This window comes from Rhinatrema bivittatum, chromosome 6 (assembly GCF_901001135.1).
Source record: "Rhinatrema bivittatum chromosome 6, aRhiBiv1.1, whole genome shotgun sequence".
In the NCBI taxonomy this organism is placed as follows: Eukaryota; Metazoa; Chordata; class Amphibia; order Gymnophiona; family Rhinatrematidae; genus Rhinatrema; species Rhinatrema bivittatum.
The window spans coordinates 160917616-160934364 of NC_042620.1; the positions used below are offsets into that span (position 1 = coordinate 160917616).

General features: G+C 44.2%; 1 protein-coding gene across 4 annotated transcripts in view; it reads right to left on the reverse strand.

Moving 5' to 3' along the window:
* The window catches only part of GLS (glutaminase), a 251083-nt gene that overhangs the window by 76585 nt on the left and 157749 nt on the right, over positions 1-16749 (reverse strand). For 3 of the 4 annotated variants that reach the window (XM_029606093.1, XM_029606092.1, XM_029606095.1), the window contains exon 14: positions 5675-5767. In XM_029606093.1, the coding sequence (XP_029461953.1) occupies positions 5675-5767 (93 nt within the window). Of the gene's footprint in view, positions 1-1664; positions 4051-5674; positions 5768-16749 lie in introns of those variants that run through there. The other variant, XM_029606094.1, reaches the window with a different exon arrangement.

A 16749-nucleotide genomic window follows, 5' to 3' on the forward strand; every position in this document is an offset into this window, starting at 1 on the left:
AGCACAGCAACTTATGTTAACGCTATACATTCAGGAGAATAGCAAATAAAGCTACAAATAGCAGCATAAACCTCAACAGGTTGCTAAGTCACTTATAAGTGACTTTATTACGTCTCTATTCTATATTTTGGAATTTCTTTTTTTTTAAAGTTAAAATGCAGTTTTTTAATTTTAGATTATACAGCATAACTCAAGTTCATTTCATTTATTCAGTTTTCCATTTTTTCCCCAAAAGAGACCAAAATGGATACAATAGGGAGAAATCTCTAGCTATGTAATAAGGATTAGCTTTAAGCTTTAGTTTTATAAAAAGCTTAAAGCTAATCCTTATTACATAGCTAGAGATTTCTCCCTATTGTATCCATTTTGGTCTCTTTTGGGGAAAAAATGGAAAACTGAATAAATGAAATGAACTTGAGTTATGCTGTATAATCTAAAATTAAAAAACTGCATTTTAACTTAAAAAAAAAAGAAATTCCAAAATATAGAATAGAGACGTAATAAAGCATAGGACTACACTGATTAAAGAACAGTGATTGCCATATTAGTCCACTTGGATATATAGAATTAACTGTAAACAAGTTGTGGGAGATATATTAAATTAATCCAGTAAAAAGTATCTGATTGGTTTTCAGAAGTTATCCTCATTGTCAGAAATACTTGCTTTTGCCCTTTTAATTATCTATATAGTCTGATATGGACAAAACAATATGCCTTGGTTATTAGGATTCCTAAATATGTGAATATAGCAAGTTTTGATACAAGAAATATGTTCTCTACTACAGTAGACTATAGCTGGGGGGGGACTCAATCATTATAAGCATTACTGTTCTTAAAAACTCCCATCTTAAAAATAAGGAACCGGGCACATTTTATGTAAAGAAAAGGCACTTATAAATTTTATCTATAACATATGTGAAACTTAAAGCTAATTGCTTACCAATACTACATTTTTCTCTTTGGCAGATGAGGGGGTGGAGAGGCATTAGTGTACCCCACAATGCAAACTACTATTTCCTTCTATTTAAGTAAACTACTGTTCCATTGGAAAAAAGTTATATACACCGTTGTGACGTTTACTTTATAATGGCGCTGAATATGAGGCTTTTTTCCTTCTCAGTTCTTAACTAATTTGTGATGTATTCTCTAGATGTGGAATAATAGAATGCAAACCACAACTAGGGCCACGTGGCTCTGCAGAAAGACCATCATGATATCAGAGCACACAAGGGCTGTTCTGCAAATGTCTAATAGAAGGAGTGAGACTACATAAATGACCAACAATTCTCACTACAATTTTCTATTGGAAAACCCTTCTACAAATTTTCAAACCAAAACAAATTAGTTTAAATTAGTGAAAATTATTTTTCCATTATAACAGGCACAAAGGCATTAAAACTTGCCTATGTACATTATTCTACATAATCTCCATTTTAATCTGGACAACACAGAAATTGGTCAAGTTAATTCCCTTGGCATATAGAATAAAAAACAATATTTCTCGTACACCCCTTTCTTTGTAATTTGGGGCTTTTTTCCTAAGTGCTGCTGCCCTCTAACCTCTCCTGGGCTTGGTCAGGAAGCTACCGAGGAAGTTCTAAGAATTCAGTTTATGTTTTCAAGGAGTGTTATGAGCATTTGCTGCTGATAACCAAATCATTACCCCCAAATCATCTTCATTACTTTTTTTTTTTTTTTTTTTTTTTAAATAAAAAGCATAATTCTATGTACAAAATCTTTTGGAATACATTTCAACCTATTGATATAAGACAAATACTGGGTTAAGGAACCCTATTTAAAACAAAGGGCAACAGCCCTCATGATCCCAAGCATACTCTTAACACACACATTCTTTGTTAACATTACAGCTACAAAGCAAAGTAGCTTTAGTATCCAAAGAAAGCAAAAAGGGTGGTTTCCAATAGCCCCCCTCTAAGAATTCTGAGTTATTATGCAATATTAGTATCCATGCAGGAGGACAAACATTTCTGGTACTGCCTCATCATTTCAAGAAAGCAAAGATGTTTTAAGATAGAGACATTTAATACAAAACAAGATGGTAATAGTTTTGGGTTATGATGCACATTAAAGAATAAATAGCCTGCAGAGGGCTAAATTGTGGACTTCAGCCTAAACGTGAAGCGGACTTATGCTCATAAGTTCGCTTTGAAAATTAGTGGGACCAGCATTGGAGTGCACATTTATGCCTGTTAGAAAGCAGTGTAAATGTCCACACAAAGATTTACACACGTGCTTTCAAAAATCGAAAATGTGGGTGTAAATGATTTCCCTGACCCAGCTCTGCCCTTGGGAGCACATTTTTGCAATAAACACAGAAGTACGCACAAAGGCGGAAACTTTTAAACAGGCACGCATATACGCACGTTTGCCAGCTCGCACCCGTACACAAATGCTGCAGGGATTTTAAGAGACACTCGCTCAGACGCCATTACCAGTTTTCCCGAGGTAAGAGATAGGACTTCCAAACCCCCTAGTTTAATAACCTCCCCCTTTCCCGTTTTGCTGATCTGTTTTAACACACAACATCCATAGCAGAACTAAAATTACGCATGCTTGTGCATGCTTGTGTGCATATTTCCACGCTAATTCAATATGAAATTCAGGAATGCCCATTCCCCGCCCCTGTTTTGGGAAAAAAATGTATTTGTGCTCACAGCAGGAGATACGCGCATATCTGAAGCTTTTAAAATCTGCTTGGCGCGTGCTGGCCCAATATATTCATATATCCCTTAATGGACGCACGCGCCAGGCTTTTAAAATTCACCTGAAATTGCTTACATGTACTTTTATATGTAACAACCCCCTGAATAATTTTCAAAAATCAAATGTATGAGTGTAAATGCTTTTGAAAATTCACCCCTTAAAGCACTTTATAGGTTTTAAAATTACGTTAGGTCTGAAAGGCGTTTCAAATTATGGAGAATCCGAAGGAGAAAACAAAATCGCCATAATGGGCATCAATAGATTACTGCAGTATTTCAGGCTGCTACTAAGCAAAAAGGCAAAAACTAGCACACAGAATGCACAATTAGTCACTGCAAGGAGAATGGAGCTGCACACAGACACTGGAATAAAAGAAAAACCAAGCAAACTGACTTTTCAATTCTCTCAGTAGAATTTTTCACCAGGCCCTCTGAATTTATATAACTGCCATCTGTACATTAACTGCGAGTTCTTCTTTAAGGGCCTGATTTACTAAGCTGTTTCCTTATAGACACAGAATGGGAGAAAAGCCTTCGTAAATCAGGCCTTAAAATTGCACTATTAACCCTTGTAATTTCATAGAGAACATGGGGAATAACTGCACATTCCATTAGGCAATCCCTACTTTCTGACTAGTCTATGCTATCGTAACAGCAAATTCCCCTTTTACTTTCTCAAAACATCTATTTACAATACCTTAAGCTTCCAGACAGAAATTGTATGGAAAGAATATAAGATTTCCAGTGGGATTAAAATTACTCGACATTTACAATATTGGAAACCTATTGCTAAGACCTGCTGCATCATTGCTCCTTAAGCAAAAGTATCCCATTTTGAAGTAGTCTTTAAAATGCTCATATCATACATCAAATACTCTGCTCCACAGCACAGCTCGGCAAAAAAAAAAGACTGCATCCTCATGTCTATGTTTACTGTAGTTCTGCATTTCATAAATAAACAGTTCCGACACATGAATGCTTATATATCCAGATTTTTGGTGTGATAGCATAGGCATACAGTTAGAATATACATATATATATATATATATATTTGGTATATATCTAAAAACACCAAACACACAAAAAACAATTCAGAGCAAATAAATAGTTCAGATTGAAAAGAAACTACTGATACTGGAGAACACACTGAAGATCATCACTGAAACAAGAGCCCATTTCTTTAGTTTCTCTCTCCCCGACTTTCCATTCTATAAACTACAGTTGTGGAGGTGTCCTCATTTGACTCGGGTGACACTTTTTTCCATATTGTCTCTTTTAGAGCAAGCTCTTGCTGCAGACTTTCATAGTCCATTGGTCCAAAGGAATGCTGGTTGTTCAAGCAAGATACATAATTTATTAGTGTACGTGAGCAAAGGACTGGATTCTTACTAGTACTGTCAAACAAATGTTAACTTACACCGAGTTTCATCCAGTGCAAACTAGAAAAGTTACTTCATCAGTACAGAACGAGTGCACATATTTTACTGGAAAATTCTGTTTATACTAGTATTCTGGCCAAAGTTTAAGGACTCTTAAAACTCTAGATATATAATTTATACTGTTGCTAGGGGAAAATACATACGCAAACAGAATGATAAAATCTTGATTCTCAAACCTGCTGCTCCTGGGCCACAGGCTCTATGCTAGATAGGTCTGAAGTCCCTCCTGACCTCAATTTGTAAGTTTCCCCATAACTTATCTTTCCATAGCCATGTGTTGCATGTCTAATGCACTTGCAGCACAAAAGCTCGTAAGACTCAGATATAGTTTATAAAGCACCCCCCCCCCCCCAACTAAACTACATAAAATATTACCCTTCTTTAGTTAAGAAGCAGACAGGACAAAAACAAAATCTTTAGGCATTTTTGAGCAGTGTACATCACTCAAATGTGAAACAGTAAATTAAATCTGTGATAAACACATGTATGACTGCACACCTAAAACCAAATTATTTTACAAATCCTGATGTTGAATATAAAAGTCTTATTTACTTTTATGCACCACTCCTGTGTGGTTTTCAGCCCCTCAGGTATCATGTGATCATTCTATATTACTAAAATGTAAGTGCTAAGCAAATGTTTACTAACTAAGAAAATGATTATGATCATTTTGTCACTGCTGGAGTCTCAACTAGACTTTCATATTGATCCTCTTAAGACAGCCTTCCCGGGAAGTTTCAATCTTAGTTTAAGTCTTACTCTTCGGTCCAATCTCACTACTGGTTTGCTAATAGTGTCTCTCTCTCTCTCTGGGCATCCTTTGTATAACTGGCCAATAGAAAAAAAACATTTAGAGAGTGAATATACTAATCAGGGCAGACAACCCAACAGACTAGACTGGCAACAATGCAACTGATGGGTAGGGAACCAGAATCTCCACGCCCAACAGAAGAGAAGGTCACAATCATGATGAAGTTTTGCTTGTTTTTGAGACATCCAAGCAGATTGGTCCATACTGAAAATGTTTAACTCCTCTGCACACTTTGGTTCTTATAATATATGTATTTTACTGTTGATTTGCAAGCAGAGAACTGCAAAATAAAAGTTGTGTTTCTTAATAGCAAACTTTTTGGGGTTTTTTTTTTAGCCTACTTCTAATACAATGAAGTAACAAAACATCAATTGCTTACTGTTTGCTTATCTTTGAACACAATATTTCAGGTATGCCTTGCTCAGGGACGTTTTGGCTAAATTTTAGAAAACAAGTTATCAAACTGAAAGAATGCATTTTTTACTAATATATGAATAGTAAGGTAAGAACAGTTTGTAAATTAAGTTTACTCCTCCAGTAGCACTTACATTTACACAGTCAGTCATGTTCGGTGTTTTTCTTTGGTTAAAATTTAACCACAAAACAATGGATACAATTTAATAGTCTTATGTTTTTACAGATACAGTATGCTATAGCTCTAAAGCAGAAGCAACATGAAATGCTGAGAAATAAAAACATACCCGTTGATCACCACCTTCTCTGCGAGGATCAAGCTTCTTTGCAAAGTGCCTCAAATTATCGTAATTATGGAAATTGCACAATGAAACCATATCCTGTAAAGAAATCAAATCTTTATCACTCCAATCAATTCTGTTTTCTCAAACTGATGAATTATATCATTTAATAGATAAATTATGGAAACAAAAATTATCAAATAAAAATCAGGTGAGAGTGTTTCATTCTGATTGAGATTCTAGAATACAAGTAGTCTCAATTTACTCAAGCTACCACAATACCAAGTAACCTCAACATTCTGAAATAAAAATCTCACCATATGCCAAAGCACTCCTTCCAGTGTGCATCCTGTGCATTAAGGGGTGAATTTTCAAAAGATTTATGAATGTAAAATTATAAGTTATCAGATTTATTTTAAAACGCGCGCATGCGCACCAAGGCACATGCACAGCGGCGCATGAGTGGAGATGCGCTACAATTCTAAATCATGCATGCACTTGCACACGTACGTTTGAAAATACACCTCCAGCACATAAGTATGTGCCTAATTTTAAGAGATAGCTCGAGCAAACATATTTTATGTATCTTCCATAGGACTTTGCCGGCTTTTACATGTGAATTTTAAAACATGCTCACACAAGGGTCATTCCGGTTTTTTCTAATTAGTCTATCAGTTTGCCCAGTTAATATCGCAGTCTACAAGACCCCTCTAGTTCTTCATCCTGCATGCTGCCCAGTTGAACTAGACCCCTCACCCTATCCTGTAAGCTCTAAAACTCATCATGGATACATCTGTAAGAGGGGCCAAGGTTTCAAAATGCTAGCTTTTCAATCGGTGTGTGTGTGGTGTGTAAGGCAACACACATAATTCGGTCATTTGGTTGTTCATTCTCTGTTGTAGCAATAAGTCCCTATTGGCCCATCTGGCTCTCTTAATAACTGAATACGGACATCCTCGTTGGCAAAATCTCATTTTCATTTCTTCCGCCGGAATTTGGAATTCTTCTATGGTTGAACAAAGTCTCCTTAGCCTCAAGAATTGTCCTACTGGTAGATTGTCTTTCAAATGATTGGGATGAAAAGATGAATAATGTAAAATAGTATTCCAGTCCGTGGGCTTTCCAAAGATGGAAAAGCTGAACGCACCTTGATGTAAGGAAATTTTTATGTCCAAAAACGACACTTGTTGTGTGCTATGTTGATCTGTAAATAAAAGGTGTGGGTTACGTGTATTCAACCATTCCATGAATAATTTCAATGTCTCTTCATCCCCATGCAAAATCAAGATGTCGTCATCTATAAGTCTTTTCCACGTATTAATGCGTCATTTAAACAGACCGTCATTAATCCAACGTTCCTCAAATGCGACGACATACAAATTGGCAACATCGGGAGCCATTGTGGCTCCCATTACCGTGCCTTTAATCTGTTTGTAGTACTGTCCTTGATAGGCAGCTATGGGTGACACAAACCTAGAACCTTGAAAGACCTTCCGGCCCAAACCATCCAAGAATTTTTGGTCCTTTCCAGAGGGAGCTGAAGAATGGTGGCACAGCCTATTTGTCTTTTTCTGTGCGGATTCTACTATTACTGACTGGTGAGGTAGCTGTTGCTTCTGAAACCCTGGAGTATGCTGGACTAGATAAATTGTATCTGTCTTTCTATTAACTGGTTGGACAGTGCAAGGATGCTCCCATAGGCGATGTTTGCAGATCCAAGAGCACTTCGTGGATGGGAATGGCCATAATTTCTTTGGGGGCATCTACAAATTGAAGGACTTCCAATGTCTTGTGACATGTGTCCTCCTCTGATATTTCCTTTATAAAATTAGCAAGGGAGAGGTCTTCTGGAGGAGTATCTGTATCTACATCCTCCCATGGATCATACAGGGACTCTGGCTGAGATCCTGAGGGAGGGAAAAAACTTGGTACTCCAGGACGTATTGGCATCGACAGATCCCTCGATGGTCTCGATGGAGGATGCAGCAGCACCGATTGAGACTTAAGTGGCATCAATGGCATCGAGGGAAATCGTGGGTGCCTCGATCCCGAGAGCCCCGACGGATCAGGAGCCGGTTCCGGCATCTGTGGAAGCGGAGCTGGAAGAGGACTGGAATTCGTGCCTTCGTCTTCCGAGGACCCCGGAATGGGTATCGGGGGTTTCGGAGATTCAGTAGGTCGTCTTGGTACCGATGGCCCAGGCTGGGTCGGAAGGGCACTGATGAGTGTATCCAGGCAGTAAAGAAACGGTGTGAAGAATGATGGCTCCGGTGTCTGTGCCAGTATGGGGGCCAGCATCAATGGTGGATGAAGGTTCCGGAGAGTATCGAGGACTGCCTGTCGGACAAGTATGTCCAGCTCCTCCCTGGAAGCTGGTATAGGGAACACAGCTGCAGGGGGAGGCAGCCTTGGTGCTACTGGCACCTCCACAGGAGTCTGTGGGGGCTCAGTACCCGGCACCGATATCGGTGGGGATCGCCTTGGAGTCTCAGGTGGAGAGGAGGTTGGCGGCTCCTCTACCCGTGTCCTCTTCGCAATCGGCTCGATGGCCATCGAAGCCGATGTGGTGTCTGTGCCGGCACCGGGTGTAGAATCGCCTTGGTGCCGGTAACGCTGTTTCCCCTCTGTGCTCGGTCCGGTCTTTCTCCAGCACAGAGGAAATAGATGCCGATGCCCTGGATGTTGTTGGTGACGGATGGTCACCGCTGCCTTGCTGCTCCCGGCGAGGTTTGTCAATGGTTTTTGTCGATGTTCCTGCCGGTGACGACTGGGTGGACTTCGATGGAGTTAGCTTTATCTTGAAAAGGGACTCCATCTTGACCAGGTGGGCACGCCTGCCCTTCGGGATCATTTGAGCACAGCTTGGGCATCGACTAACATCGTGTGATGAGCTGAGGCACAACATACAGACATTATGTGGGTCAGTAATGGACATGGTACGTGGACACTCCGGGCATTTTCTAAAGCCCATTGCCATGATGGAAAATTGGGGCCGCGAAAACGGTCGGTGGCCTGCGGGAACAGAGGATAGGGTAGCAGGAACAGACCGAAGACGGTGGAAATTACTCACCGAGCGACGAGAAAATGTCGCCGCCATGGGAGACCCCTATGAGGGAACTTTTTTGTGAAGAAAACTTCAATTTTTTCTGTGAAGAAAAGTAGTGAGAAAATTCTCACAGAGTTCCTAACCACGAGGCAAACTGCAGCATGGAGAAAAAAAAAAAGACTGAAGGGAGACCCCGGTGGCTACAGGGATTATGGCATGCTCAATGTGCCAGTCAAAAGTTGAAAAAACTGACAAAAAAGTTTTCCGTGATAGGACTCAGTCTGCTGATGTTACCCACATGTGAGGACTACCATCCTGCTTGTCCTGGAAGAAATTTTTAAAAAAGATAGTATCCTCCAGTTTTCTTGGGTACCAGGAAGTACCCGAGCAGAATCCCTACCCACTCCTCCTGTAAAGGGAAAGACTTGAACATTCTGGTCTGCAAAAGGAAGGCAAGCTCTATTTTTAGAAATTCCTGGTTTGAAGAGAATGAAAGGACCCCTTTTGGAGGGCATTTGATGGGAGTCTAAAATGAAATTTATAGCCTTTTTATAATCCACGGATTCCAACTGTCTGAAGTTACTAAAGGCCAACAATTTATATAAAACCCTAAAGGTGATTTTTACATGCCCAGTGCCCACTAAAATCGGGAGATACGCATGCATATAGAGCTTACACACACCTGTCATATTTTAAAAGTTGCTTACATGCATGCGCATCTCTTGCAGTTTCAAAAAAGGGGCATGGTCTGGGCGAGGCATAGGCATTCCAGGGCAGGGCCAAGAGCTGGGCGCCTAAATGGACATGCACCCAGGTCCAGTGCCGCGTAAGTCTACAGTTGCTATGGAGGTGGTGTAACTTAAAAAAATAAAATAAAAAACGCCCAAACCCACAAGCCATTTTTGAGGCGTTTAAAGGGTCTGTAGTAACTGGAGGGAGTGCAGACTATTACAGCGGGGGGGGGGGGGGGGGGGGTTTGAGGACCTAACGCTACATTGGCAAACTACTGGATGAACTGTTTGAAAACTGGTCATGGCGTGGATGCATTCTGCTTATAAAATACGATTTATGCCGGTAGAAACCCAATTTTGGCAGCTAGGCACACACTCACTTAAAATTGAGGGCACGTGAACAGCCAGGCTATTTTATGACATGAAAACATGTGCACACAACATTATAAAATGGCGGCGTGCCAATTACACATGCATACGCGCGCCGGTTTGAAAGTTACTGGCTTAGAGCCTACCCACAGTACAGCATTTACATGCTTAAATGAATGCATGAGAATTATTTTATTTTAAGACACATAAGAAAATTATTCCTTACCTGCTAATTTTCGTTCCTGTAATTCCATGGATCATTCCAGACGGTGGGTTATGTTCCCTGTCCAGCAGGATGGAGTCAGAACACAAATTCCCGTGGAGGACCCCATATAACCACGCCTCCCCTGTAACAAGCTCTCAGTAACTAGACTAACAAAGCCCAAAAGAGAGAGACCAAAAACAGAGGGATCAAGTAATCAAAGAAGGAATTGAAATAACCGCTGTCCAAATAAACAGCAACTAAATTCTGAACAGTGACTTGCGAACAGCAGTGCGCAGTATTCGAAATACAGAGTAAAAGATTGTTAAAGACAGGTAGGCAGGGATGTCCCACAAGCAAACCCCCAAACCAAGGGAGGGTGTCTGGAATGATCCATGGTATTACAGGAACGAAAATTTGCAGGTAAGGAATAATTTTCTTTTCCCCTGTACATACCAGGATCATTCCAGACGGTGGGATGTACCAAAGCTTTCCCATCACAGGTGGGCCGCAGACAGCCCTGCTCGTATTACCTTGTCTCCAAGCTGACCGCCCAATGGAGCACTGACGTCCAGGCGATAATGACTCGCAAAAGTATGGATCGACTTCCAGGTGGCCGCCCTACAAATCTCCTGAGTGGAGACGGAGGAGCTCTCCGCCCAAGATGTCGCCAGGGCTCAAAGAGAATGAGCCTTGACAACCAGCGGAGGGGACTTACCTACGCCAAGGTACGCCACTATGATCGCTCCCTTCAACCACCGCGCTATAGATTGTTTGGAGGCAATGCAACCCTTCCGGGGTCCGGACCAGAGGATAAACAGATGATCGGAGAGCCAAAAATCATTAGTCACCTCCAGATAGCGTATCAGAGACCGCCGTACATCCAATCTATGCAGGTCTCCAGACTCAGAAGAGGCAAAAGATGGTAATTCCACCGATTGGTTGAGGTGGAATGCCGAAACCACTTTAGGAAGAAAGGAAGGAACCGTCCTCAGCGAAACCCCTTCAGGCGTGAAACGAAGGTACGGTTCACGACAGGATAGGGCCTGCAGCTCAAATACGTCTTGCTGAACTGATTGCCACGAGAAAAATGGTCTTGAGTGACGTCCTTGATGGTAGCCGAGCTTAGAGGTTCGAACGGCGAACCACAGAGGACTCTGAGCACCAGATTCAGATTCCACGACGGACAAGGTGGGCGAATCGGAGGCTTCAAGTGTTTCACTCCTTTAAGGAAACGGGAGACATCCAGATGCAAGGACAGAAACTCATTTTCACTGCGAAGAAAAGCCCCCAAGGCCGCCACCTAAACCCGAAGAGAATTGTAAGCAAGACCCAAATCCAAACAGGCCTGCAAGAAGGAAAGGACTTGTAGCACTGACGCCTGCATGGGAAGAATGTCATTCGCTCCACACCAATCCTCAAAGACCTTCCAGACTCGAACATAGGTAACAGAGGTGGACATCTTATGTGCTTTCAGTAGCGTTGAAATAACCGGCTCCGGATAACCACGCCTCCTCAACTGACGCCTCTCAAAAGCCAGGCCGCAAGACAGAAGCGATCTGCCTCCTTGAAAAATATTGGTCCCTGGCGTAGAAGACGTGGCAGCTGACTGAGACGAAGGGGACCCTCCACCATCAAATTGCGCAAATCCGCGAACCACGGGCGTCGGGGCCAGTCTGGCGCCACAAGGATCACCAGCCCTTGGTGTGCCTCTATCCTGCAGATGACCTTGCCCACGAGGGGCCACGGTGGGAAAACATAGGAGACAGTGGCGCGGCCAGGGCAGGACCAGCGCGTCCACGCCCTCGGCGCCACGCTCCCGCCAGCGGCTGAAGAAGTGGGCGGCCTTTGCATTTCCGGCGGTTGCCATTAGGTCTACATGCGGTGTCCCCCATCGACGTACTATTATCCGCATCGCCTGCTGCGAGAGCTCCCACTCTCCGGGATCCAAGTTTTGTCGGCTGAGAAAGTCCGCCTGTACGTTGTCCACTCCCGCTATATGCGAGGCCGCTAGTCGTAGGAGGTGAAGCTCTGCCCACTCCATCAATTTGTCGGTTTCCAGAGAGACCAACAGACTTCTCGTGCCTCCCTGGCGATTGATGTACGCCATTGTAGTCGCATTGTCCGATAGCACCCTGACTGCTTGATGGCGTACTATGGGGAAGAAACCCTGTAACGCCAGACGGACCGCCCTGGTCTCCAAGCGGTTGATGGGCCACTTCGACTGTTCTCTCCGTCCATCGACCCTGGAGTGAGCTGTCCCGACAGACCGCTCCCCAGCCTGTGAGGCTGGCGTCCGTGGTGATAATCACCCAAACAGGGTCCTCCAGCGACACCCCCCCCTGAGCTAGGTGCTGCGGGGTTCCAGCCACCAATGGAGACTGATGAAGGTTCCTCTCGGAATCGGAAGGATTGCCTGGAAATCTCTCGACACCGGCTGCCACCGGGAGAGTAGGGATCTCTGCAGAGGCCTCAGATGCGCGAATGCCCAAGGAACCAGATCAATGGTCGAGGCCATGGTCCCCAGTACCTGCAGGTAGTCCCAGGCAGTGGGCGTCTCGAGCACCATAAATCCTTGAATTTGCTGACGCAGAGAATGAGCTCTGTCTGGATGCAGAAAAAACCCTGGCATTCTTGGGTGTCGAAGTGAGCTCCCAGAAAATCCAACGACTGGGACGGGACCAGGCTGCTCTTGGTGAAGTTGACAATCCATCCCAGAGATTGCAGAAGTTGTACCACTCTGTCGACTGCGAGGATACACTGCGCTCGTGACTTTGCACGGATGAGCCAATCGTCTAGGTAAGGATGCACAAGGATGCCGCCACTATCACCATGATCTTCGTGAAAACCCGTGGAGCTGTGGCCAGGCCAAGGGAAGAGCGCGAAATTGGAAGTGTTGACCCAAAATTTTGAAGCGTAGGTAACGCTGATGAGCTTGACAAATTGGTATGTGGAGATACGCCTCCGTGAGATCCAACGAAGCCAAGAATTCTCCCGGATTCTTGGCCGCTAACACTGAACGGAGTGACTCCATGCGGAAACGAGGGACTCTGAGGGACCGGTTGACCTGCTTGAGATCCAGGATAGGACGAAAAGTACCTTCCTTCTTGGGAACCACAAAGTAGATTGAATAATGCCCCCGGCCCAGTTCGGCAGCTGGCACCGGCACTATGGCCCCCAATTTAAGGAGACGATTGAGGGTCTGCCGCACGGCTCCCTGTTTAATTAAGGACCCGCAAGGGGAAAACAGGAACCGGTCCCAAGGAGCGCAAACAAAATCCAAAGCGTAACCGCGTCTTAGAATATCCAGAACCCATTGATCCGACGTGATTTGGACCCACTCTTCGTAGAAGAGAGCAAGGTGATCCCCCAGTCGAGGGACCACCTCGCGGGTCCATCTGGCATCATTGGGTAGATTTAGCAGATGTACCAGCACCCTGCACTTCCTTACCCTGGCGGCGCCCATGAAAGGGCCGGTTCCAGGAGTGCGAACGAGAAGAGGGAGCCCGAGGTGGCTGTTGCCTCTGAGGATGCGCTCTCCGCTGGTTACGATAACGGTTTCTGGAGTAATTATATGATCTTGACAAACAGGGTCGATCTTCGGGCAACTTGTGCACCGCGTTCTCATTAAGGGACTTGATGATCTGATCCAAGTCTTCACCAAAAAGATACCTACCCTTAAAAGGAAGGGACCCCAAACGTGTCTTGGAAGATGCATCAGCCGACCAATTGCGAAGCCAAAGGAGCCAACGCGCTGAGACCTCCGCCACCATGGTTCGGGCTAGGACCCTTAAAAGATCATATAAAGCATCCGCTCCATAGGCAACCACGGCTTCCAGTCTGTCCGCCTGGTGAGCCTCAGCATCTGGTAAGGACTGGGAGGGTGAGAAGCTGCTGCACCCACCGAAGACCCGCTCGCTGTGCGAGGGAACTGCAGATAGCCGCCCGCATCCCTAAGGCCGAGACCTCAAAGATACGCTTGAGGTAAACCTCCAGCTTCCGATCCTGCATATCCTTCAACGCCGTCCCACCAGTGACAGGAATAGTGGTATGCTTTGTGACCGCTGATACCGCAGAATCTACGGCGGGAACTTTGAGAATTTCCAAAAAAAAAAATCGGCCGGCAGAGGATACAATTTTTCCATGGCTCTACCGACCCTAAGGTTTGCCTCCGGGGAATCCCATTCCCGAGTGATCAACTGCAAGATCTTGTGATGAGTGGGAAAGACTTGGCTAAAGGCCGCAGTCCTGCTAGGAGGGGGTCCCCCTTCTTGAGAGCCGGGTCAGGATCAATATCCATTTCCTGGAGGATGTAGGGAATGAGGTCATCTAACTCCGCTGCTTGGAAGATGCGGAGGAACCTAGGGTCGTCGCCCTCCACCTGGACCGCCAAGGTGGGGTCGTCCACGTCAGGGTCTTGGGATTGTCCTTCCCCCGACGAAGTCTGTATTATTTATGGTGTCCCGGTAGGGCCACGAGATGTCCCCGCTCCCCCGCCTACTCCGAAGGTTGTGTCTCTGCTCTGAAGAAAAGCCCTGTGCATCAGGACTATGAATTCAGGGGAAAAGGCCTGGCATCCTGAGGGGGTCACCCCCCGGGGGATCCCCCCTTTGCCTATCAGGATTAGACTCGGAGTAAGGGTCCAAAAATGGGCCTAGAAGTGGGGAACGGATTATCCGTGTCCTCCTCAGAAAGCGCGGCATCAGAACCTTGCAACAAAATGGCCGCCGTTCCCGCGTTGCGAGGGAACGGGGCCTGGCGCTTCCTTCCCACGCGGTCTGCAGCTCGAACGTCCTTGCTAGTAGCTGGCGCACATTCCCCCTCGGGGAAACAGCCTGAGCACAGACCCTCTTCAGAAAATAATCCGGCCCTGTCGGAGCCCTCACAAGGCGCCACGGACTGCATCGCCGCAGGGAGAGAGAGCGGAGGGGAGGCTCTACAGGTGGCTTGCGCCTGAAATGAGCGTTGACCCAGCAACGGACGCTTGCCGCGGTCCCCCACCGACCTAAAGAAGAACTGACGGGGAATTAACCTCCCGACAGCAGGCGGCCCCGGGGAATGGTGCTTCGCGGGGCCGCAGGTCGGGACGTCGGTCGCTCCCCAAAAGGGAGGGGGGAAAAACCTGGATCAGGAGGGAGAGGCCGGCGCTACCAACTTTCACCTCAGAGAGCCGAACGGAGTCCAAAAATTGCAGTCTTCTGCTGAAAAAGAAGATGAAACAAAAATACACTTACCCCAACTGAGCCCTCAGTGAGGAAAATGAGAAAAGAAAGAAAGAAAACAGGCAACAGCCTGTCAGCAAGTCACCAGGCTAGAGAGTGATAAGCCAGCAACAGCGGAGAGCTCTCCCCCTGCTGTAAGAGGAGCCTTAGCAAAGTGACCTAAACTGTAAATTTAAAACTTCCTTTTTTTTTTTTTTTAAACTTGATCCCCCTGAGGAGGTAGCCCTAAGCTAACAAGCTGGGGACCACAAGTCACATCTGCTGGAGTCAGAACGTTACTGAGAGCTGTTACAGGGAGGAGTGGTTATATGGGTCCTCCCCTGGGAATTTTGTGTTCTGACTCCATCTGCTGGACAGGGAACATAACCCACCGTCTGGAATGATCCTGGTATGTACAGGGAAACCACAATTTGGCCAAAGACAATCAAAGTGGTTTACAAAATTTCACACACATACATAAATACAAGTTGTTTATAAATTTAGCAGTGGAATATGCATAATTTATAAAATGCTGCATATTTCTGCTTCACCACACTCATGTTTCAGAATGCGCATATATTTCCAATTCTATTTTATAAAAGTATGCATATATATTTTTGACTTGTAAAAAAAACCATGTACATGCAATAACCCTGATTTATATGAGGCAGGTATTTTATAAAGTATGCATGTATATCATTTTAAAAATACTTGCACATGTACTTGAAATCACCAGTTTGCCGATATGTTTGCCTTTTCACCAAGTCAGTCTAGTACATCACCCTAAACCCACACCAATTCATTCAGACCTCCCACCCAAAAACTGTAGACAACAAGCAAATCTGATTTCACTTGTGACAGTCAATTATCAGGTGCAAAAGTGTATAAATAAGTATTGTATGTATTTATATCTTTTGCAAAATAGCAATTACTGCGTGTACTTTTGAACCCCACCCCAGAATGCCCTAAGAGCGTCCCTTTTGCCCCAGTAAGAATGTACTCATGAAATAGAAAATACACACGTACTCTTGATGTTTATAAAATAGCATATATGCATGTACATGCTACTTAAACATCTATATGCTATTTTTACTCATGAATCCCCTTTGAAAATATATTCCTTAGACTTTCTGCAATGGACAAATCCTCCAGCAGAGAGACTGGAATCCTGGCTATGCACTCTAGAGACAGCCAAAATCTGTCCTTCGCATTAACTGGCTTGTTGTGCAGAGTTTCCATTGGTGCATTATATACTGCAATGAAATTGGTTGACTGCTGTCTTAAGTTGCATGTCTAAGTATTATAATACTTAGACATGCAACTGTACAATATATCTTTGGCATTATTTCAGATGTATAGGGTAAACAATGGTACTTGCATGTATAAATGAAACATTTATAGTAAAATGTTTCTGAAAATTTTTTTAAAGCAACTTTCTAGGACCCCTAGCAATGACTTGCTATCAAGAGCCACCTATCTCAATCGCTAGAGCCAACTTGTCCATATTGGTTATGACATCATAAAAAACTAAA